This window comes from Synchiropus splendidus, chromosome 12 (genome assembly GCF_027744825.2).
Source record: "Synchiropus splendidus isolate RoL2022-P1 chromosome 12, RoL_Sspl_1.0, whole genome shotgun sequence".
NCBI classification, from domain to species: Eukaryota; Metazoa; Chordata; class Actinopteri; order Syngnathiformes; family Callionymidae; genus Synchiropus; species Synchiropus splendidus.
In genome coordinates this window covers 3,116,481-3,140,059 of record NC_071345.1, presented here as the reverse complement: position 1 = coordinate 3,140,059, position 23,579 = coordinate 3,116,481, and the positions used below count along the sequence as shown (strand labels likewise).

General features: G+C 48.3%; 1 protein-coding gene across 3 annotated transcripts in view; it reads right to left on the bottom strand.

Moving 5' to 3' along the window:
- Positions 1-878: 878 nt before the first annotated feature.
- fut8b (fucosyltransferase 8b (alpha (1,6) fucosyltransferase)) overlaps positions 879-23,579 on the bottom strand; it is a 92,241-nt gene continuing 69,540 nt past the window's right edge. For all 3 annotated transcript variants that reach the window (XM_053881745.1, XM_053881747.1, XM_053881746.1), the window contains 6 exons: positions 21,514-21,628; positions 16,215-16,452; positions 10,128-10,374; positions 5,903-6,079; positions 5,683-5,833; positions 879-3,904 (listed from right to left, as the gene is read on the bottom strand). In XM_053881745.1, coding sequence (XP_053737720.1) covers positions 3,566-3,904; positions 5,683-5,833; positions 5,903-6,079; positions 10,128-10,374; positions 16,215-16,452; positions 21,514-21,628 — 1,267 coding nt within the window. In that variant the 3' untranslated portion in view covers positions 879-3,565. The remainder of the gene's footprint in view (positions 3,905-5,682; positions 5,834-5,902; positions 6,080-10,127; positions 10,375-16,214; positions 16,453-21,513; positions 21,629-23,579) is intronic.

Here is a 23,579-nt window from a genome sequence, read left to right as displayed (position 1 = left end):
TATTACTCTTCCTCAGCGCGGCGAGAAGCTCATCCCACTGCGTGTGCAGCGCCTTCCCTTATGGGCGTCCAACGGAGCGGCGCCGGAATTAAAGAGCGATCTGTAATGAAACCCCCGGAAAGTAACAAGGGAGTCCATAAATAAGATGCACACGGGTGAGTGTGCTGGAACAAGAGGGGCGATCTGTGCTCCCAGTGAGGGGCGGGGAGCGGGCGAGGGGCGCCACTGACCACGGCTAGCGCGTGATGGCTGTGTTTGCTACGTTGGTGCTGCCATTGTGGGGACATCTGTGCAAGAGGCATGTTGTTTGAGTGGTGTCTGTCCAGGTGTGAGCTCAGAGGCTACAGTTGTTAGTGTGTGTTCGTTCATGAAGTCGTCTGCAGACTCAACCTCTGTGAGGTCTCCTTCTGTGGTCCAGACCAGAACACAAGGGCCAGGACTACATCTCTGTTAGGGTCACATTCTGGTTCCAGGCAACATGTTTGTTGGAATCATTCTCTGGTCCTGGACGACATCTTAGTGTGGGTCGTCCTCTGGTCCTGGACGACCTCTTTGTTTGGGTCGTCCTCTGGTCCTGGACGACCTCTTTGTTTGGGTCGTCCTCTGGTCCTGGACGACCTCTTTGTTTGGGTCGTCCTCTGGTCCTGGACGACATCTTTGTTTGGGTCGTCCTCTGGTCCTGGACGACCTCTTTGTTTGGATCGTCCTCTGGTTCCAGACGACATCGTTGTTTTGGTCGTCCTCTGGTTCCAGACGACCTCTTTGTTTGGGTCGTCCTCTGGTCCTGGACGACATCTTTGTTTGGGTAGTCCTGGACGACCTCTTTGTTTGGGTCGTCCTCTGGTTCCGGACGACATCTTTGTTTGGGTCATCCTCTGGTCCTGGGTGACATCTTTGTTTGGGTCGTCCTCTGGTCCTGGGTGACATCTTTGTTTGGGTCATCCTCTGGTCCCTGACGTCTCTCTCGTGCTGCTGAGCACTGAAGGCAGCAGTGATCCCTGACTCAATAAGAAATCAATTTTGCAATTGGGATTGATTCAAAGATTAACTTCAGTGACGTCTTTCAAGAGATAAAGATATTCTTCAGTGGGTGGTAATTACAGTTTTAGCCATTTTGTCTTCAGCGATTGTCGGCTCCGTGAACACTCGGCCCTGCTGCGAGCTGTGTTGTGTGTTTCACTGCCACAAACACTGGAGACGAGGCAAGTGTGTTGTGGGGCTGCGGATCCACTCCCCGACTCTGTGCGAGTGTGTGTGAGTCTCAGTTACACCACAGAGCTGTGTATATTAAAACAGATGTGGCTGCTGCTACAGAAGCTGTGTGTCTTAATGACCCAGCGTGGGAACTGTGTGTGCGAACACTGAAACCATTATAGAGGTTTAAGTCTAGTGAAGAGCGTTGTCTGTGTATGACACAGACAGGTGTGTGCGTGTGTGTGTGAGGCTAGAGCCAGAGAAGTGTGCAGTCAGGAGACGCGTCCGCTCCAGTGATCTGATCCAGTTGTGGGAGTTTTTAGTAACAATGCAGCAAAGCTGCTAGTTACTGCAGCAGGTGTGCTGAGTGTGTGGTGTGTTGCCCTCCATGTGAGGGAGTCCCAGGTGTGTTACTGGGATGAAGGTGTGTTTTTACGTGCTGGAAGTAGCGATGGGCTGATGAGGCTTCATGAAACAAGTCTTCAGGGTCCACTAGAGGGCAGCCTTGGTTTGAAACTGATGTGAGGTTTCATTGAACCGGTGGTTGTTCAGTTCCTCAGATTGTCGCCCAGAGCGCCCTGTAGTGGGCGCTGAAGAGGAGGACACTGTTTCATGAAGCCTCATCATCAATAGCTTGTGTGGGAATCTTTGACTGTATGTGTGTACTTGTTTACCCTGCCTTGTGGGGAACAATGGTCGACAAAATGCTTCCTTGTGGGGACCTTATTGCTTTGTGGGGGCCATTTACCTCAACTCCGTAACTCCAAGCCTCAGTTTGAGGATGAAGACTTCAAATGGGGTGAGGCAGTTACGGTGCCTGTTAAGTTCAGCCATTTTGGACGGTTAGGTTTAAGGCCCATTGATGCTCATCTCTCCACACTGATCCTGACGGATCCTTCTGCCCGTGCGCTGGGTTCATTTCCGTCCACAAAACTTAGGGATAGGGGCCAAACGGAGCAGTACCACCAGAAACCATGGGGGGCAGTGTTGCAGTTACTGCCCGATACATAGATCTAATGAGACAAGAAGGAGACATAACAATGGTGGTAATTCTCCATCCACCAGTTGCGATAAATTTAACATCCTCACTGACCACCACCTCCACGCTATCTCCGTTGGTGATCGATACTTCTTTCACCGTCGCCATGTTTGTTTAGCAGTTTGTTGTTGTCATAACCTTTTGAGTAAGGGCTGCTCCCCCTGGTGGAGATATTGGTGAACAGCAATACCGACCTGAAGAACGCAGGGCTGCATGTGATGAGCAACATTTTTGTCCGTAACCGGGGCATGAACTGACCATTAGGGTGAGAGGCTGAGGAGAGCATGATGCAATGTGCGGTCCCCACAAAGTCAGAGACACAAACGTGCCTGTGTTTGTACCTAAGAGCTGGCACTTCCATCTCGTGCGCTGTGTGAGATCTGGATACATCGGTGTGCGTCTCTCTGAGAGGTGGTGGCGCCATAGCGTCAGACTGATGCTGTGCGTCAGCCGGACGGACACGCGAGGCCCGCGGGTCTGTTGGGGCTCAGCAGCAGGAACAGCAGGTGAGGCTGTTGGTTTCTGGAGTTTATTTGTGGTGGTTATCAAAGACAATGCCCAAAAACATAAGTTATGAAATGATGGCGTGGAGTGGAGTTGGTGACGACCAATGGTCCAACCGAAGACTTGCTCTGCTGGTAAACCAGCGGCGGGACCCACCCAACGCCTGGGCCGGACGTGCTCGTCGCTTGTGGACCACAAACTCCACAGTTCACCGGAGATCATCAAGTGCTAAGTGAGGGGGAGGGAGGGGGGTTGGAGTGTGGACGGACCCGCCCCCCCCACCGGCTGCCGGGCTCCCGCTGGGCACAGAAACACTATTTTCAGTCAGGAGGAGTAAAAAGCGCCCCCTTTCTCACGCTACAGTACGACGCACCAGTCAATTTAAAAACACTCCATAAAAGCACGACGTGGTTTAAAAAAAGAAATAAAAAAAAGTAATTGCACATGAGACAGATGAGGAAGCACGGTGAGGAGGGGGGGCAGGGGTGGGGGGGCGTGGCAAGAGAAGCGTACAGTACATTCAGTAACAAAACAGGAGAAATAAAAGGCAAAAATCATTAAATTAATTATTTTTGATTCGACGCTCAAGTCTGGAAAGAGTTTCTTCCTTTTTTTGTTTAAAACCGATGATTCTCTACAGGCTGCTGGGGAGGAGGGGGCGGGGGTGAGGGGTCCAGTCGTCCGTGACCAACGCCACACGACCTCGGTGCAGCTTTTTTTTTTTTCTTCTTCTTCTTCTGGTGGGCTCCACGAAGGCGTCTGTACAAAAGCAGCCTCGGTCAGGAGGTTCCCTCCTTTGGCGAAAATGTTCCTTCACTTTCCTGGAGTTCACTTCTTCTGCGCGCTCAGCAGTTTGTCGGCTTCGGGGTAGGTGGGGTACTTCACCGTCTCGATCTTCTCCTTCACCTTGTAGGACGGGTAGAGGCCGGTGCGGCCCATCTTGCGGTTGATGCCTTTGGAGTAGCCGTCCCAGTGGTTGCCGGCCACGCCGATCACGTCGCCCGGCTCCAGCGGGATGTCCTCGCTGTTGCGCGGCTGGTGCGGGTACACGGCGATCTGGTTGTGCGCGTTCTGGCCCCCAAAGTAGTAGATGTCGTCCAGGGAGTAGAAGCACGACGAGGCGTCCGGGTGCAGTGTCTGCATGATCTCGTAAGCCACGCGGCAGACCTGAGACACACAAGCACAGCCTTGCTTCAGAGCGCGACCTCCATCTCTGAGGCTCGCTATGCTAGCACATATGTTAGCACCTATGCTAGCGCCTATGCTAGTGCCTATGCTAGCAGGAAAACAACATCACACATGACACACTACCAACTCTTAAACTGAATTTAAGATCGCCTGAACACTCGCATTCAAAACTGGGATTGCAACCCACAACTTCCTGTTGCATGGCAGTTAACCAGCCTCAAAATGTTGCGTACACGCTCGCACACACACACATATATACACACACACACGCTCATGTCTAAACGATGAGTTAGACACAACGCACAAGTGAAAGGCACACACTGATTTTCACACAAAAATGTCATCACATAAAAAAATAATCTGTCTGCCCACACTGAACTTTGTATTGCTATCCTTGTGGGCACCTCTCATTGTCCTAACCCTTTCCTCCCCTCCTAAACCATACCCTCCAAAACACATGACTCATCTGAACCAGGACTCGGAACCAAACTGAAACCCAATTATAATGACCCAGTTATGTTTAAGCTTTGATCCTGAAACTGAGGTTTAACCTTGTGGGGTCCAGTCAAACGGTCCCCACAAAAACACAAGGTCCAAACTAGGAGGTGTCTTGTCAAACATTTGACCCCACAAAGCAGGATAAACAAGAGCACACACACGTTTGTTTCACTATTTTTGTGGGGACCTCTCATTGCCCTAAACCCTTGAACCTAACCCTCCAAAACACATGGCTCACCTGAACCAGGACTCGGCACCAAACTTGACTTCAATAATAATGACCCAGTTATTTAGACATTTTCACCCTCAAAACTCTATTTGGACCGGCCAAAATGTCCTCACAAAGCAAACTGCCCACCAAGATCAGTGTCTCGTCAACGATTGGTCCACACAAGAATATTAATGCATGTACAGCCGTCCACACACACACACACAAAGGCTGCACGGATGGTTGCACACGCACAGAGAAAAACAACTCGAGTGTAATAAACAAGGCAAAGTGAAGAGCTGCTCACGCACACACACACGCGCGCAGTGACGCACACACCTACACGCACGCAGACAAATGAAGAGGCACAGACAGTGACAGACAACTGCAGCATTGTGCGCCGACGCACAGAGACTCGCACACTCTCTCCCACACAGGCACGGCGCTGCAGGTTGGGCACAGAAGTCAGAACCGTCCTGTCACATGACGCGGTCGCGCAGCGGAGCCTCCTCCTGATTCCGAAGTAATTAACCTCGGAGACACGACGGCTGGATTCTGCCTCCGACTCTCAGCAACACTTCAAACTGACTCTCCGTTAATTAACTGGTCATGCGTTCGTCGGCTCGCGAGAGGCTTTTGTTGCAGAGACCACTTGAACTGCAATAAAGTTCTTAAGCAGATTACGTTCCAAGAGGGAGCGCGTGGGACTGCGGAACAGCAGTCTCCTCCGGAAGGAGATTGGAAGTTCGCCGCCTTCACCGAACGGCTGGTCCCTACAGGGTACACACACGCGACGAGTGACTCCACCGATGAAAACCTGCGAGCTAAGTTGCTAAGCAAGTGCTGAAACAACAGGGTCCTGTTAGCATGGGGCTAATCTAAGGGGCTTAGACGAGTGTCATGCTAATATGCTAACATAAGCAGATACGTTCACACTTCCTGGCTCCTGGCTAACGGTAGCGTACATAGAGTACAGCTCCCTATAGACGCGCGAGGGCTAACGCTAATTCTTCCGCTCAATAGTTCTCAGGGCGACTGAGGGAGCACCAACCTGTGAGGAGAAGGTGCAGACCAGGAAGTCGGTCTGGGACAGGAAGTGGATGTCCAAGATCACGCCCCTCAGCGAGTTCTCCGTGTAGCGGTTGTGGAGGCCGGCTGACCACGAGATGGAGTTGTCGCTGATGAACTCGTAGTCTGGGTACCTGCGGAGGAAACCCAGCGTTACACAGCGAACGCGCTCGGACCACCAACACCCGATCCTGGGCACAGACTTGGTCTTGGCCTCCTGCAGCAGCGAAGGGTCGTCGGTGGCCAGGTAGACCCGCTTCTTGTCGACGTGCATCCTGCGGGCGAGGTGCTGGTACTGCTCCTCCACGTGGACCATGTACTCCTCGATGGGGTGGAAGGCCGCCTCCGTCCCCACCTTGTCCGTCCGCCTCACGTGAACCCTGAGGGAGAAGCGGAGCATCAGACGCTGGAACGTGGAGCCGCGGCTTTGTGACAATGGCGGTGAGAAGAGAACAAAGGAATGGTTTCCCCTCCTGACACGCCGGCATCTCTCAAACTGATGGATTCTGAAAAACAATTTTATTCCTCCACAAACTATTAAATTACAGAAGCAGCCAGCCTCAGCGGCTCCTGGCCTCTCGGAAAACAGGATTTCTGGCCGACTCTTCGCCACCTGAGGGCAACCCAGGACACCAGAACCATCCACACGTCTGGACCACTCTTAGGTTCGCACGACGGTCCAGCAGAGGGCACCTTCCTGACTGGAGCGCTCGGGTCTCCCCGGAGTCTCTCCCACGCTGCTGCCGCCGCCACAATAATTCAATTCATTTCTCTCTATTCATTCGACGTGTGGCGGCAGCGGGAGCCAATCCCGGCGGTGGGTGTGGGAGCGAGCATTAAACACGCGGCACACACTTGACAGCGAGTGCTGATGGAGGCAGTCGCCGACAATGAATACAGAGCAAATCAATTATTTATTAGATGTGACATCAGCAGTCTGGCAGCCTGACGGATGAACGCGCCGTCACCGGGCCACTCGTCTCTCAGCCTGTCATGTTTGAACGCGCGGTAAACAAGGTCATGTCACGTTATATCGGAACACGACGTGTGGAGCGTCTGCACGTACCGCCGTGCCAAGTCTTTGTTTTCACCTTCATCTCACGGAACCAACACTAAACCCTGAGCTTCGACGTTTGCCGCACGCTCTCTTCTACTTTGTGGAAACAGCTTCCAAAACCTTCAACAACCAACAAGAGTGTAAATACAACATATACAGTGGCAACAGTGTCTTCAACAGCCTCGAGTTGCACCTTCAAGTCCTAGTGACTTGCTGGTGAGGCTTCATGAAACTGCGTCCATGTTTTCAGAGCCCACTAGAGGGCAGTGTTGGTTTAAAATTAAAGTGAGGTTTCATTGAAACGGCTGTTCACTTCCTCAGATTTTAGAGCAGATGAGAGCTGAAAACACTGACACATTTCATGTAAACATGAAACCTCACCAGCCCATCACTACCAAGTCCTCATCTTCATCATTCTTGATCCTACACTCCCTCCTCGGACAGGAAGAAGACAATAACGATGAAAGCTGGAGGAGCTCTGGGACGAGTAGCTCGGGTCATCTGAACTATCATCGTCACTACAGACTGCAGAAATGTGTCAGGAGCTGCAGTCCTCCTCTTGTTTCCATGAACACAGGTGTGATGTTGTGAAATCGCCACCAGATGGAGCAGGCACTGGCCACAAATGAGGTTAGTGGGTCGGAGCTGCAGCGGTATCTGGGTCCACCATCGAACCCCAGTCACCTAAAATGCTCTTCACCCAAAGGAAGCAAAGAGTCCTGACCCCGTCCAGAATTACTCAGTCCAACCATAAATAGTGCGGGAGGAAACCAGAGTCTGAAGAGGAGCAGAATTGACGTAGCCTCTCATCTGTCCACCTCCTCCTCCATTACCAATCACTTAGTGGTCCAATGATGGAGCTCTTACTCTCACAGCTCTCGTCCTCGGGGAGAGGTGATGGCTGGAGGTGGGGAGGTGGTAATGACAGGGGAAGTCACCCCGCTGGTGGCATATTACCCTCACCCTTCCTGCCGCCTCCCAGCGGAGCTGCCACCAGGTCAAGGCTTGCGTGTGCTGTACGGAGCTATAACCACTGCGTGGGACCAGGGGTCCTCTCCTCTGGTCAGGGTTAGAATCCCAGCGAGGACAGCAGGGTGGAGCTCCAGGCCTGGCCACTGGTGCCACTTCCTGATCCAGTACTCATGAAATGACCTGATGTGACCTAATGTCAAAGTTTGCGTGGAAAGTAAGGAGGAGCCAGGAAAGAACCTTGATGATCCCCAAGATGAAGAGAGCAAGATCCAGAAGAAGACGAGTGGGAAAGTGAGGGGATGGGAGAGAGAGCGATTGATCCAAGCTCTCAGATGCTTCAGCGACTCGACGAGTGCAGACAAGGAAAAGACAACTTTGTTCTGCTCATCATTTAGTTTCAACAACTTTCCCTGGAGCAGCCGAAAATGAGGGGGACGGCGGGAAGAGCCGTCGCAGAGATGTGTGGCGAGAGAAGAGGCGTCGTCGTGAGCAGAGCGGGGAGTGGAGTGCGACGAATCAAAGTTTCCACGATCACAGCGAGCCAGGAAGAGCTGGGAAGGAAACCAATGAGGCAGGGAAGAGGAGAAGACAACGGGCGGAGGGGACGGCCTGATGAAACCAGGAGGGGAGCAAGAGAGGACGGTGAGGGGAGTGAGGGAACCACGGCAGAAGCCATTGGAAAATAAGAGCTAGTTACTGGGAGGAGCAGGGGCGGGGGGAATTGAACCCATAACTTCATGTATAACAGCAGTGAATGGACGGAGTTGGACTCTCCTCCCTGCTGCAGACTTGTGTATTATCTCATTTCACGCAGCTCCAGTCTAAACGAATTACCTGTGAATCATTTATTCTCCTCCCTGGAGCTGCCGGCTCCTGGTGCTGAAGCCCATCCGTCCTAGATGACCACCCACGCTAAATTATTTTGGCACAGTCCTATTTAATCTAGATTTAATGCGCCGCTCAAAGACAGATGAAATTATTTACGAGTCAGGCGGCGTGTGGACGCTCCTCCGCCGAGCAGCTGACAGGCGAACAAATGAGTAAATAAACACCTAAACATGTCCGACTCCTTTCCACAGTGGTGGGACTTTGCCGAGGGGGGGTGGTGGGATAGGACCGTCCCAAGAGACTCGGCGCTGAATCAAAGCCCATATCAAGCACTTAAGTGAGACCTCGTCGTCTGCGCTGCGACTTGTCACCGCAGCATTTAGGATTATCAAGGTGCTCGGAGACGGAACAGCAGGTTCACGTCCCGCCGTCTGAGGAAGCGTCTGAACGGCACGGCGGCGCTTTCATCACGCACATCCCGTCAAAGTCTGAGTCGTCGCGTTGAAGGCAAAAATACTTTCTCTTATGACATTTAACATCAGAGACGACAGTCGTTTGAACAAGAGCGCCACCTTGGCCTGCTGAGACACCTGAAACAATCATGTCACATTGTTCCTTTTTTTATATCGACATAGAGCAGTGCAGGGGGGCCCAAGTTTTGGGTGCAAGTTCTCTGGAACCCAACAGCTCTTTAACAGGACTGTGAGAATGAATGTAAACAGAACACAAAGACACGCGGCAGCAGCTGAAGGAGAGAGAAGACCAGACCTTCCTCCTGTTCTCTCAACTCAGAGACTTCCCGGGTCTGGCCTGGGGCCTCCACCCAGTGCCCACCTCTCTGTGGGGAAGACACCCTGAGAGCAGCCACCTCAACTGGGCTCTCTTGGAGGACCAAGTGGTTCTTATTGCAGTCTATCCTGGATGAGAATGATGCACAAAACTAACACCAGTATTGTTGCGGCAGGATATTAGCAAAGTCAGACCGACCAGGCTGGTGGGGGCGTTGAAGCTCATACCTAAATATTGATTTCATTTTTCTATTGAGCAGCAATAGGGGCGGAGTCTGTCTCAAATGTTCTATCAAAGAGCAAACCAAACCCGGAAGCTGTGAACTGGGTGTATTTCACTGAGAGCTCATGAAAGGCCACACCCAGAGACCCCCTAAAAACCTGGCTTCACAGGGACCACTGGAAGCTCTGTGGACCTCCTGCTCCCTGCTGTGGAGCAAACTAACACATTTTGTTTTCTAATTTCCATCACCGTATGAATCATTAATGACCATACAAGTCCTTGCACCTGACGGAACATGCGATGACTCAGCAGTATTTTTCAATTATGATTTCAGTACCTCGTGATTATTAGAAGCTGCAGCAGCGAATTCTGCTAATTCGCCGGAGCACGAGTCGAACACGTCTGAAACAGCGCAGCAATAAAAATGCTAATCCGTCCAAATGAAATTAAAGCAAACAAACAAACAGAGGCGGCCGGCGTTCACCTCGCATTAAATCGGCCCCCGGCTCTGGCGCTTTATTGCTTCTGTAGCTGCCATTACGACCGCCGGCTTCTCTTACCCGATGATGGGGTGTTTGAAGCCCAGCTTGGCCGTGCTCTGTTGGATCTCCTTCTCCAGCCAGGACTGAGGTCGGACCAGGTACTTGACGAACTGAGAGACCCACCAGACGGACGGGTCGCCGTGGAGACGGTGCAGGCGCGGGGCCAGGTCTTCAGGGATGGCCAGGGGCAGGTAGGGGGGTCGGGGGTGGAGGCTGTCCACGATGGGCAGCTCCACCACCTGCACGTCTTTGTCGTGGGCTTCACCTGCAGAAGTGAGTTCACAATGTCAGTTACTGCACCATCGGACTGACAAGCCCATGTGCTAACAATGCTAAAGACGGAGCTCCGTCAGAACATCTCTGGAACAACCACCCTCCTCAACCTTCTGCCTCATCCTCTCCTCCTCCATCACGAACCTCATCTTCACCTCCAACATTCCTGGTCCCGCAATGCCTCCTCTCCACAAACCATCGAACCTTCTTAACTCCTCCAAACTCCAACTGACTCCTGAGTCTCTAAACATCATGGCAGTGACCTCTGCTGTCCTGCAAAGCTTCACTTTCCAGTCCGCCGGAGTTTATTTGCTGAGTGGCCATAATCTCATGAAGCCATAACCTCCACTGTCTCGCTGCTTTCTTCCTGAACAAGGACAGCGTTCTCCTTGGCAGGACCTGCGGCTCAATCTCAAACACCCAGAAGAGTTTCATTCGCTGCGGTGGAACCGGAGCGAATGGAGGAGCATCATTTGTTTTGGGCGCTTGATCGATTAGATTAGCTTCGACCCAACACAGGCTGGCAGGAAACATGCTTCTCTTTAGCAGAGCGGTCCAAATATTGTGCTTACAACATGAGCCCTGGAGAAACTTTTAAAGACAATAAGTATTGCTTCACTTTATGACAGTTTGTGACCTCATTTTGCTTCTCACTCCAACACCGCAACATCAAATACATTTCTAGTGAAAACAGAAAAAAGTATCATTACTATCAAGTGCGGAGTTTTATAACACACCAAAGTGTTGCATGGTTTAAAGCAATATTAAAGAAAACAGTAATAATCTTAGTGACGACTGAGTAAAAAAACAACAAAAAACTACTTCTGGACAAAGTTGAGTCATTATACAGTATATAAGGTCCTTCTTGTGTAGAGATGGGCTCACGAAGCTTCATGAAACAGTGTCCTCATTTTCAGAACCCACTAGATGAATGCTATCTGCTTGAACTGGAGCAGGATGAGGATCAGCTCCTCTGTGTCTGATCCCACAGTAGTAGTAGTAGTAGAAGGAAAAGTATGAAATGTCTGGTCCAGATTGGAGACGAGAAATCCTTGCGAGGAGTCGATCGGTCGAGGTGGGTCACAAGAGGAAGCGCTCGAGTCCTACAGTAGCCACAAGGTGGTGCCACAAAGACCTGGACCCACAGATAGGAATAAGATTCCCCTACAGAATGTAAGGACTCTCTCGGTCTGAGACTCAAAGTACAGCCACTGTCCCTGCAAATGAATCAGTGCAGGTATCAGGTGTCCAACTAGGAGGCGCCCAGCTACACAGACGTCTCAGTCGAACACCTCCGTATTCCAAGCGGAGCAAAGGTTTGCATTTCAGCTTCTCAGTTCCAAGTCGACTCGGCTGCGGGGCTCCGACTGGCCCCTCCAGGCAGAGTCCTGTCTGGCAGCCGCTCGGGTCAGGAGCTTTGCTCTGGCCCGCTCTGAAGGCCGAGTCTCTGGACGGCTAGCATCCTGGCCGTCCTGCCAACTCGCCTCCACGACACACACACTTGTGCCGCGAGAAACAAACACTGGTTGGCAGCAGGGGAACAGGTGGCTCGGCAGGGATGACGAATAGGGATGTAAATAACCCAATAATAAAGAGGTTTGCACAAGGACACGCACTAATCTCATCTCACCAGCAGGGAAATGCCTGGCAGTCACAACCTCCCTCTCGCTGGCTCTTAAAAACCCAGCCGAGAGTGTAAACCGCAGATTAGCGTGAAAATAAGTTTGTCTGACTGGATGTTATTTTGAAGACGGCCTCCTCACTGTGCACTTCCACGCCGTCGCTGCGTTTAACATAAAAACAATAGCAGAGTGAGAGCAGGAGCTGCATTCAAATGGGAAGAGGCATTAAATATTGAGCAGAAAAAAATATTCCCAGGCATGTCTTTGCTTATATAACGGCGCCGGCGTGATCCGCAGAAGGGGAACGGGCATATTTTGGAGGCTTGCTCTTCTTGGCACCAGCCAGGAGACGTCTTCCTCCCACAGCTACTTAATTAGATCACAAAGCTGCACTAAATTTCATCTCTGCAACTCTGAAAAAGCCTGCGCATACATTTCCTGGACGCTGGGAGACTGGAGGCATATAGATCTCCTCGCCGTAGTTAAGTCTCCACCCGCACTGATGAATATTTCATGAGATTAACGGAGTGAGGAACCCACAACGACGTCGTCGAGACTAAACGACACGTTTAGAATTAAAACAATCTTCCACTCGCTCCTCAAGTTAATGTGGACTTTGACCTGTGAGTCACACGAAGGCTTCCACGCTGACTCAGACAGTAGTGAGGCAAGTCAGGCGCACGCGATTCCAGCATGCATGTGAGTTAACTCCAACAATTCACCAGACCAGGTCTATCATTGAGTCTGAATCACGTGTTAGCAGTCGCAGTCACAGGGACTCCCCCAGACGTGTGGGACTCACCTGGAGAATGAGTCTACAACTGGGTATATTGTGAGTAATGGGGTGACACAAAGATGTGGCGGATGATCAGACTCCATCAGAGGGGTAGGATTCAGTTATTGAGTCACAACGACTCACTCAGCTGTATCAGACTTTACATGAGTCAGAATTACTCGCAAACTACCTCCAAGTGACTCACACTGATTTGTAAAATTCAGTTATAAAAGGCTCCAGAAAAACATTGTTACACATCATGACTCACAAGGACTCACTCAGGCGTGTAGCATTCAGTGTTTTATGCTCATGAACTTATGGATCTCACTGAGAAGTGTAGGAGATGGACGTCACGCTCTACTATCCTGAGGCACTGGGACTCACTCGTGTGTAGGACTCAGTGTTGACATGAGGAAGAACCAAGGCATTAGGTCCCACTGAGACGTATAGGATTACCTGGGCCAGGACCACTTCTCAACCAGAGACATGGGGACTCACTCAGATGTGTAGGATTCAGCAATGAATTACAAGCAAGTCGAGTCACACATGACTTGACAACAAACACAAGCTTGAGTCAGACTCACATGGCACTCATGAATCACGGGTTTAAGTGAGCGAAACAGAGTCTGATCCTTGCCGCGGCCACTGACTGTACCCCCTCTGGTGCGCTCAACCTTATTCAGATTTTAATGTGAAAATTCTTGTTTTTGTTTCCATTTTCAAAACACAGAAAGGAAATCATCGGATCCCATAATGACTTGTTCTCCATCTTTGATTCAGCCCCCCGAGCCCTGCGTTCCCCGACAGAATACCGAGTCACAGATGCACACCGCTGTTTTATTTTCTCCGACTGGCGGAGTCCTGAGGGGAACACTTAGCGAGCGAGAGCTAAGCACACAGATCGACGAGGAAGGGTGGGAGCTCTGAGCACAGCCTTCACACGGAATACGAAAACACACAAAAGTACATGGGTTTGAGTCCCTGCAGGACACAACGGCAGCGAAACGTTCATGAAAGATTCATCCAAACACACCTTCCAAGTTGGTCCAACAACTGCAAATACAGTTTGAGTCTTATCATTGGTCACGAGGAGAAGGACTCGCTTCCTTTTTGAATTCTCCTATTGTGCATCTACTTCAAATCAGATTCAATACCATTATAAAATAGCCAAGTCTATGCATAAATAATGACTACAGAGAGATACATTTTAATTATCATTAAAAATGGCTTCAAATCCAATGTGAGACCATAAAGAATCACAAACAAAATAAAATAAAATAATAAAACAAATGTTGAATTTTGTGTTATGCATGAGTACTTATTTTTATTTTGTAAAAATATTAATATTTAGGGAATGAAAATCCAGTGAAATTATTATTTATTTGTACCTTTTCATTGAATTTACTCTCAATATTATTCAATTAAAATTGTTTTTGTTAATTCTTTTACATTAATTTAAAATCAGATTTTTGTTGTTCATTTGTTTTTGTTATATCTGGCGTCACCCACAGCAGTTTCATATTCCTGCTGAACACGTGGTTACACACGCCGGACCGTCGGAGCACCTGCAAGGCTGCGGCTCGCCCGAGAGAACAACTACTCGCCGCGCAGCCCTTTATGAGACTTTTAAAGGCAGCGCTGAGCTGCTGTAAACAGGCGGCGCAGCCAGATGGCATGTATGGATCTATAGGAGGCAGCAGATACGAGATTGCGAGGACACATGAAAGGCGGCGCAGGAGAAGGCGACGGGAGAGTCGGAGATAAGACGGGAGGGACCCAGGAGAGGGGAGCAAAGCGAAGGACAAGAAGGAGCGTTGAAAGGAAGCAGCAGCAAGACAAAGAGGGAGGGACAGCTGATAGCGGAGCGCTCGCTCTGAATACAGAGGTTTGTCAGCTGGGATAAGGAGCGCTGGTGCCGAGGCGGTGAAACTGGGCCGCAGACCGTGAGGCCACGACGAGGACTCGGGGGTCAGGCGGACTCTGGACCTGGGCCAAGACAGCAGCTACCACTTCATGTGCAGTCAAAACGGCATGGTATCACAAGTGGAAAAAAACACTAGCACTCTGCCTCCTGCAGTTTTGACTGCAACAGAGAGGTTTTTCTTCCACAAAATTTTATTATCATTATTTTTTCTATTGAGGGCAATTTTATCATACTGTTGACTCAGTTCTACAAGATTCTCATTATTTTTTAACAACTGACTTTTCCAAAGTAAGTTTTTGTATTTTTATAGACCAAAAAATCCTTTTTTTATCCTTATTCAATTTAGTTAGGCACCAAATTATTTTTGAGCCTATTTATTGGTCAATATTTCATTTCCAACCTTTTTTTTCTTCTGTCAGGCAATAATCTTTTTTTCCTTTTGGTTAATTAGTTTTCCCCATTGGTTCTGACTGCCATGAACGGTTTATTTATCACTTCTTTCTAAAGCTCACGGGGTTTATATTGGCAGTTTATTTTTCCTGAAAATTCAGAAATTATTTCTCTTTATTTTTCTCTGTTTTTTTCTTCAGCCAGCTTGAGACCAATTGACATTTTCATTTCACCGAAATGAAGTTTTTTCTATTTTTAATGCGGCTTAAAGAGACCTCATTTGGAGTTCAAAGTTTCTGTATAACTACTTAGATCACCTTTATTATGGGTAGATAAAGACTGGATTTGACCTTGAACTGTGACGCAGCAGTATCTTTGATAACGGCAAAATAAAAAATGAGTTTCTGATCTGGACTAATCCTCTGGGCGCCGCGTTTTTTTCAATGAAATGCCACCTTGATATCACCATTTCAAACGGCTGTAACTTTTATAGTGATTCTCAACTCTCAAGCAACAATGATGACTGGATCACAGTGTTTTTCAACCTTTTTCTGGCCACGGCAGCGTTGGTTCATTGAAAAAAATCCCGGGTCACACTTGTGCTGAAAGTCCTATAGAAAATCCCAATTCATTCGTGAAAAACTGTAGCTGCTGACACTCGGCTGTTATTTTGCCAGGCTATTTGCAGAAGCAAACTGCAGAAAATGGATTTCAAATGTGTTTCAAATGTGTCCAGAAAGGGGCAGCAACATGGCAAAATATATCATCATTCATTTATGAATTTACTTACTTTAAATAACTGTTTCAATTGTATCACTTCTCATTTGCATGATTTTATTGTAGTTTTGAGTTTCCAGACAAATCCTCTTTGCCTGAACTTGCTTCATAAAATCAATTATTCTTTCTCTCTTCACATTTTGGAGCACATTTATTTTGTTGTGCATTTAGTTTTTCGCCAACTTTTAAACCACAGAGCAAACTTTGACAGTCCATGAGTATCAATAAAGTTTTGAAGTGAGACGTCACGTTAGCCGTTCTGCGGTGCAGACAGTCTTTGGTGTTGTGGCTCCAACAAGGATCCCTCCCTCCCTCCATGGTTCTGTGGTGAAAATGTGCCTCACCTGACCAGTGTCCAGTGGAGGCGCCGGAGCGGTCGGTGCAGCTGTTGCTGACGGGCAGGAAGACGGTCTCCCAGCCGCCGGGGGCGTAGCGCCAGTTGTGCGACTCCAGGATGAGCGTGCGCTGCGTGCCGTAGGCGATCATGAAGCAGTAGACCACGTGGTGCAGCTGGCAGCCATAGCCGCAGCCCTTGTTGATGTTGCACACCAGCTTCCTGGCCTTGCTGCAGTCGCTCGGGTTCTGGGGGGAGGAGAGGACGACTGCGTGAGAACAGCAACGCGTCAAACCCGCGATGCGAAAGCTCTGATCTGTTTTGGAGATTCAGAAGTGGCATGAACCAAGCACACACACACACCATTATAGCAACCAAACAAGACAATACAGCGCAGACCTCTGCCAAGCAGCTTGCCACCGGGATTCAGACCTGTGAGCAGCAGTCCTGCCAATCTAAGATCCAGTTCAGAAAGCAACAATACTCTGTCTCCAGCTCTGTTTCCACTGCAGCGACTGTGAATCTGGAGCAGACGGGAAACAAACAAGGACTTAAACCCAGAATCTTCTGGGCTCCAACAGCAGCGACTGTGAGGGATAATTCGCCGGAGACGCGAGCAGGAGTGCGACTAACCCACTTTTGAAATTTCCTCTTTTCATGGAATTTCTTGACAATAAAACTATCTCCTCTTCTCCCTCCACTTTCATCCTTTTCATGTGGCTGTGCTCTCCTTTGTGGCGCAGTATCCCCCTCAATCTTATTATTCCTCCCCACTGGCTGACCTTCTTATTTTCCATCGGCTGTACGTCCTGCTCTTCTTTGTGATTTCCCCGCCGCCTCTTCCATAAATTAGCTTTGATATTACTGCTCTTCACATTCCGCAGGAGGAACCTGCCGAGAGCGTCGCGGTGATGCGGCGTGGCCTTGGAATTGGCCCAGCAGCGGCTTGCTTCCGTGTCGCACGTGCGACCCAGCTTCCTAAACAGCAATTATCATCTGATGGGAGAGTTTTCCTCATTAGACTGCTGCAGCTGGATCCTCGGAAATCAGGCCTCCCACCGGCCGAGGGTGCCGATCAGGCTCCGCGGGGGGCGGGAGGGGAGGAGGATGATGATCAGGAGCCTCACACAAACGTCACAAGTGCCCTGACGCCGTCGATGCCGACGCCACGGCGCTGACCCCGCAGTTGACCTCCGGTTATTCAGCTCCAGTTGGCTCTTTACAGGACGCCAAGCAGGACTCAAAGATATGATGGACCCGCAGATGTGGGCGGAGCAGGCGCATGGGCCACCTCCGGCCCTTCCTCTGCACCAGCACGGCCATGGTGAGGTCAGTCAGCCCAACAAATATGAGACAAATGCTTTCGATTTACCATGCACCGTATTCAATGAAATATATATATTTATCGTGTTTATTTTGATATGATGATATACATACTGTACATACATATATATATATAGTTTCTGTAAGTATTATGAAGATTTTTCATTGTAATGTCCATCCATTTATATTTCATTTCTACAAAAGAACAATCATTTAATTATCTAAGTAAATTAATTAAACGCGAGAGCATAATTTATCACTCCATACTAAATATTTTACGGTATTATCAAACTCAAACAAGTATTTTTTGTACCATCCAGATCCTTTGACTAGTGTCTTTTATTGATAAATAAATAAATAAATAAAATAAATAAAACTAATTTTTTTCCCGAACTTCACCAAATTTCTTTATCTTAACTTTGGAAGTTTTTTTTAATATACATATTTGGAACCATTAATGGGGGGGAAAAATAAAGAGCATAACATAAGAGCACAGCAGAAACAAAATGTAAAGATATTTATATTCGACATCTTTTAAATAAAATATAAGATTGCATGTCCTTCTAATCTTATAATGTATTAGATTTCTAATATTTATATTGGAAAAAATTGAAATAAATGACACAATTTTGTGCATTAAGTTTGTAAAGTTTTAAATCTTGTGTGTAAAAGGAATGAATAACGCACAATGAAAAAAAAGTTTTTCTTTCTCTTCACTCAAAAGTAGCGTGTACAGATACTGCATGTGAGGAGTTTGCCGTTGCTCCCAGGGTGTCCAGTGCCCCCCACCCTGAGTAACTGGGACAGACTCCGCCCTCTGAGACGCCTCCCCGTGGTAGAAAATGAATAAGAGAATTCTCGTCCTCATGACAGTCAGGTAGACAAAACCCCAGTGAACAGATAAGTGAGTTCAGAGTCTTATTTCAGGCTGTCGCCACCATCAGAGGTTGGACCCTGGAAGAGACTGGGAGGATAAGTAGCGTGAGCGAGGGAGTCGCCTCAGAGGTTAAGTGGTGTTTAAAACACTTTCCACTGCGAGCGCTTCGCCTCTTCGCTGCTGGTTCTGGGGACATCAGCTGAGCAGGGAAGTGGGAAATGCAGTGTGAAGTTCAGGTAATTATTCACTGTGATTCCCGGAGCCGAACCGAGCGCCAAGGTTCTAAGTGAGACTTCATTGTACAAGTACAGTAAAGCGGATTCACTCTGACAGGCCGATACTTCGCATGTGGACCCAGCTCTCAGCTCATTAAAGTTTCCGGAAGAATCAACTTAGAGCAGAAGCGTCTGCGAACAAATCCACGCTGGCAGGAGCGCTTCAAGTGCCCTCGCTCGCTGCGGAGGAAAGACCTTTGCATCCTGACGTGGCTGTCAACAGGAAAAGCCCCACCAGGAGGACTGGCTCACGTGAGACTCATGTCCTGTTCACTGGTTTCATGTCATGAGACACTGCCTGGAGCCGGAAACCAACCACTATGATGATTTTAAAAAAGGAGGAGGTCCCATCATGTTTGTCTGAGTATTCAGCAAATATGACAAATAAATCAGATATTTCAATCAGATAAATATAAATAACAACCAAAATCAACAAATAAATTAGTCGCCGTCGGGTTCACTAGTTGACTCGTCGTGTTGTTGTAATTTTCATAGCAAAAGTCGTAGTAAGAAAGATCAAAGGACACAAACTTTCACAACACATTATGAGCTACAAAATTCAAATATTACGTTTTGAAACATTTAATATTATACAAGTGTTCACAACAATTTAGATTATATGGCCTGTATTTACTTACATTTTTTTAAATGTACATTGATTTATACTCTATATACAACACTACAATCTTGTTGCTGTGTGCTTCACACATAATATGCTGACTAGTCGACTTATCATTAAGGTAGTCTGTGACTCGTCAACTATCAAAATAAACATTAGCTGCAGCCCTAAAATATTTAGACAGATATTAGAAACAGCGACAAAAAAAGGCGACATTTCTACTTTCATTCTACGGAGGTGATGGGTGGGCTGGTTGTATCCCAGCTACAGCGGCAGACACCTTGTGGTGACATGAAGATGGACCGACTGGCATGTTGAATTAAATGTATGTCTCACAACTGTGGGAGGAAACTAGAGTTCCAGGCGTAACCTCCACAAAATAGCAGCTAAATTTGGCCGGAGAGTTGCCTCTGGCTGGAATTGAACCATCCATCTCCTGGTGAGGCTGCCACACTGACCACAACCAAACCGATACCAGAGAACGTGGTGAAGAAACCCCATCTGAGGCACGGTAATTGTTCCCCTGCTTGTGGCGCCCGGCGCCGTCTCCTCGCGTGCCGCCGGTCGTCGTTCAGATTGGGCCGAAAACAGATGAATTTGCGATTTTGCCTCGTCGTGGCAAATTAAAAAGTCGCCTCCATCAGCAACCTGAGGCTGCGGCGTCACCGGCTTTAATCCAATTTGCACAGGCAATTTTCTGCAAAGCTGAAGCGGCAATAAACACCAGATTTAACCCGGGCGTAGGTGGCGGGGGGCCGGGGTGGGCGGCGGTTAGTTACAATCAGGCTGGTGGGTAGTCGGCGTGACGCTCGTGTCAGAATTAGTTTGGAATTAAAGCTGAATTATGCAAACATTTCCAAAGTGACGGCGGCTAACAGTGAAAGTGACACCAGCGAGCACTAATTGCTGATGTGGGTGAGCCGAGGCCGGTTCTGGCCGAGCGAGGAAAAGATTGGAAATTTCACATTGAAATGGAAAAAATCTCTCTCTCTCTCTACACATGTATTTTTAAAACCTGGTGCCATTTCATACAGAAAAGTTTCAATTATCTATTTAAATGAAAAGAAACAAATGAATTCCATAATACCAAATCCAATATCCAAATATAGATATAAATAACACCTAAAAAAATCAATTTAATATTATTTTCTTTACAAAAAATTTAAATGTATGTATGTAAATAACCCAAGAAAATAATACCAATTATGCCAAACAAATCTGATGGATCCCTGTCTAACTCAGTGACGGCATTTTTTTACTTCATTATTCTAAAGACTAAAATACAATCTGATATAATATATGAAACACACATGGTGAAATAATAAAATACACATATCTAAGTTAATAAATGTAATATAAACTCAATGAAGCTCTCACCTGCTTAGAGGAAACGCTACACTAGATCATGTGAACAAGCCCCAGTACGTCCAGAGCTCAGGAAAACAAGGAGACACTTGATCCAGAGTTTTGGTGCCCTGAAGGGCGACAGAAGTCGTGGGATCACACGGCTTCTCTCCGCTGCTGGCCATTAACTGAATCATGTTTTTGGAAAGTTCCAATTTAACAGATGGAGACGCAATCTGTGTGAGCGCCGCAGAGTTTATCAGGAAGGAAATCAGGCTGTTTGAAGCAGAGCGCAGAAACTTGAACGGAGGAAGAGGAGGAGAGTGAAGCGGCGGCTGATGCTGCGTGGACATCTGGAGCCGCCGTGGTGATGAAGTTAGTTACAGGAGGAACGGGGCGAGGGGTCGGCGTGGGGGGGCGACACATGTCACGTCACCTGGGGTCTCCACATCCACGCACACACTTTGTGAGTCGGTGCATAAAAACGGCGCTGCGCAGGTGATTTTGGCGAGGAATTGGCGGCGGCAGCTGGTGGAGCGGCGTGATCCCTCAGCGGAGGTGACAGCAGCTGTTAGCGCTGCATCCCCGCCCCGCCAGACTGACGTGGCGCTCTTCATCAAACACACCGGCTCATTAATGCTGCGTGTCCGGCCCACGCGCCCAGCGGAGGGGCAGGAGAGTGTTCCAGAACACCAACACTCACCATGTGCTCCTGAACACTCACTCACTCTCCTCAACTTTAGACCGTTCGGAGGGGTTTCAACTGAAGAACTGAACCTGGGATCAGACTGCGGACCACCAGGATCCACTTCCTCTCAGTAGTGTTGTAAATACTTGCTCATGATAAAGTGAATCATGATTGTGTTGGTACCTGCAGGTAGGTGATCCGGTTCTGGACCAGGTCCGACAGGTCTTTGGCTTCCTTGATCCTCCACTCGCCCACGCCGTCCGCCTGACTGAGGTAGTACAAGTCCGTCATGATCGACCTGCAAACACACACTGGGTGAACATCGGAAACTCTGACAACACATGGATCTTCCGTCCATTGAGGCAGTTTTCTTCTGCGAACTTTGTCTCCTGATCAACTCTCACTCCCACTTTCCACCGACTACGCAAGTGGTGGGGAGGTGGAGCTAAAGGTTTGTCAAACAATATTTCACTCTGTCCATTTCCGCTGGTTACCACAGTTCTGTTTTTGCTGAGCTCCACACAGCACCGAGGCGGGGAGACCTGTTTCATTTTCATTCATTTTGAAGGTCGAAGGTCGGCCCATTCTTTAAGACACTCGTCAGAAACTCTGCATTGCCTCATTCCAACTGCGAAGTACAATTCTCAAGTGGATGAATTGAAAACTCTACTGCAGTTCTGCGCCAACTGCGTGTTCCCTCTGCCGCTGTATCGGGTGGCACTTCAGAGTGACTGAACCCGTCAAATTAAAACCCTGAGGTCCTTCCACACGTCACAACAAAAACTGAGCTGCGCTTGGCTCAAGGTCAAACTTATTCTTCCACCAAAGAAAAGTGGCCAAATATTAATTTTGCCATTATAGTGTCGTGTTGCTAACAGCTAAGTCAGAGAGACTCCCTTTTAACTGATTGATTTGACTGTATACATGCTGTACATGAGGATAATACTGAGTGTTTATCGGCGCTGTAATGAAGTGTAACTTTCTCACTGGAATCTGAAAAATTATACTGCAGACACTTCATGATATCTGTCATGGGGATCTAGTTAAAGAAGAGGTAGAAAGACAGAGCAAGAGGAAGAGAAGTGAAAAGGGGAGAGGAGAGAGTGTGGGGGAGAAGAAGAATAAAGAAAAAAACAAGGAGGGCCAGTCAGTGAGAGAGTGAGAAATAGAATAAGAAAGGAGATTGCTTTGAAGATGAAGGAATAGAAAACGCATGAGGGCAACAATGAGAATTTAAACTAGCAGAAGACAAAAACAAGACAAAGAGGAAGCTAGGAAAAGGATAAAAACAGAAAAAGCAGAAGAAGAGAAGGAGAACTCTGTAATCTAGCTTGGGAATGTCTCAGTGGCCATTTGAATCCAGTATCGTGGACACTGACTGGTTCTGCCAAGTCACATGACTGAGCCGCCATTTCAGGACGCAGCATCCCGACTTGTCGCCAGGACGGTGATGCACCTCAACTTGTTTAAGGAAAGCACGCGTGGGAAAGGTGAAAGAGTGTCTGAAGTAGAGGTGACCAAAGTGCAGCACAGGGCCACATGTGGTCCTTCGCCTGTATTTCGTGGTCCTCATGAGGTCACGACAAAAGTACAAAAGATATTGATAGATACTAAAGCTAGAGTTCTGTCACCAAGACATGTACAAAATGAAATTACATATCTCAAGCATATAACGACATGCTACAGACGTATACCTAGTTTCTCCTTATGTGACATTCAAAACTCTAGTTCTCCAGTTGTGGCCCTTCCAAGAGCTCACAGTATGTGACCCCTAAGGAAATTTAATTGCCCACCTCAGGTCAAATATCCCAATAAAAATATAGGGTTTCTACTTTCACTGCCATCATTAGCAGCCGCCAGAAAATTTGAGAGATGGTACTTTTCACTCGTGCAACTCAATTAGTGCTGGCGAAAGACGTCTACGAGGAACCAGTCCTCACGTCGCCCTCCTCCACACTGATGCTGCTGGGACAGGCTTCAACCCTGCAGAGGCAGAAATGGAGCGAGACGATTGGCTGACGCTTTAGGTGGTGTCTTACAACCTCCATGCCCTGTTTAGTGGCGCCACTTCCTGTATTATGGAGACGGAGCTGGAGAAACGCAGCAAGTTTCTGGCCGGAGTTTAATCCCGAGGCGTTCAATATTAGACGGATCTTTGATCATAAAGTTGTTTTCCTGTCTGAAATTAAAAAGTTCCATTTGCATCTAAAAAAAGAGGAACATGAGTTCTGGACTCAATTGCAAACATC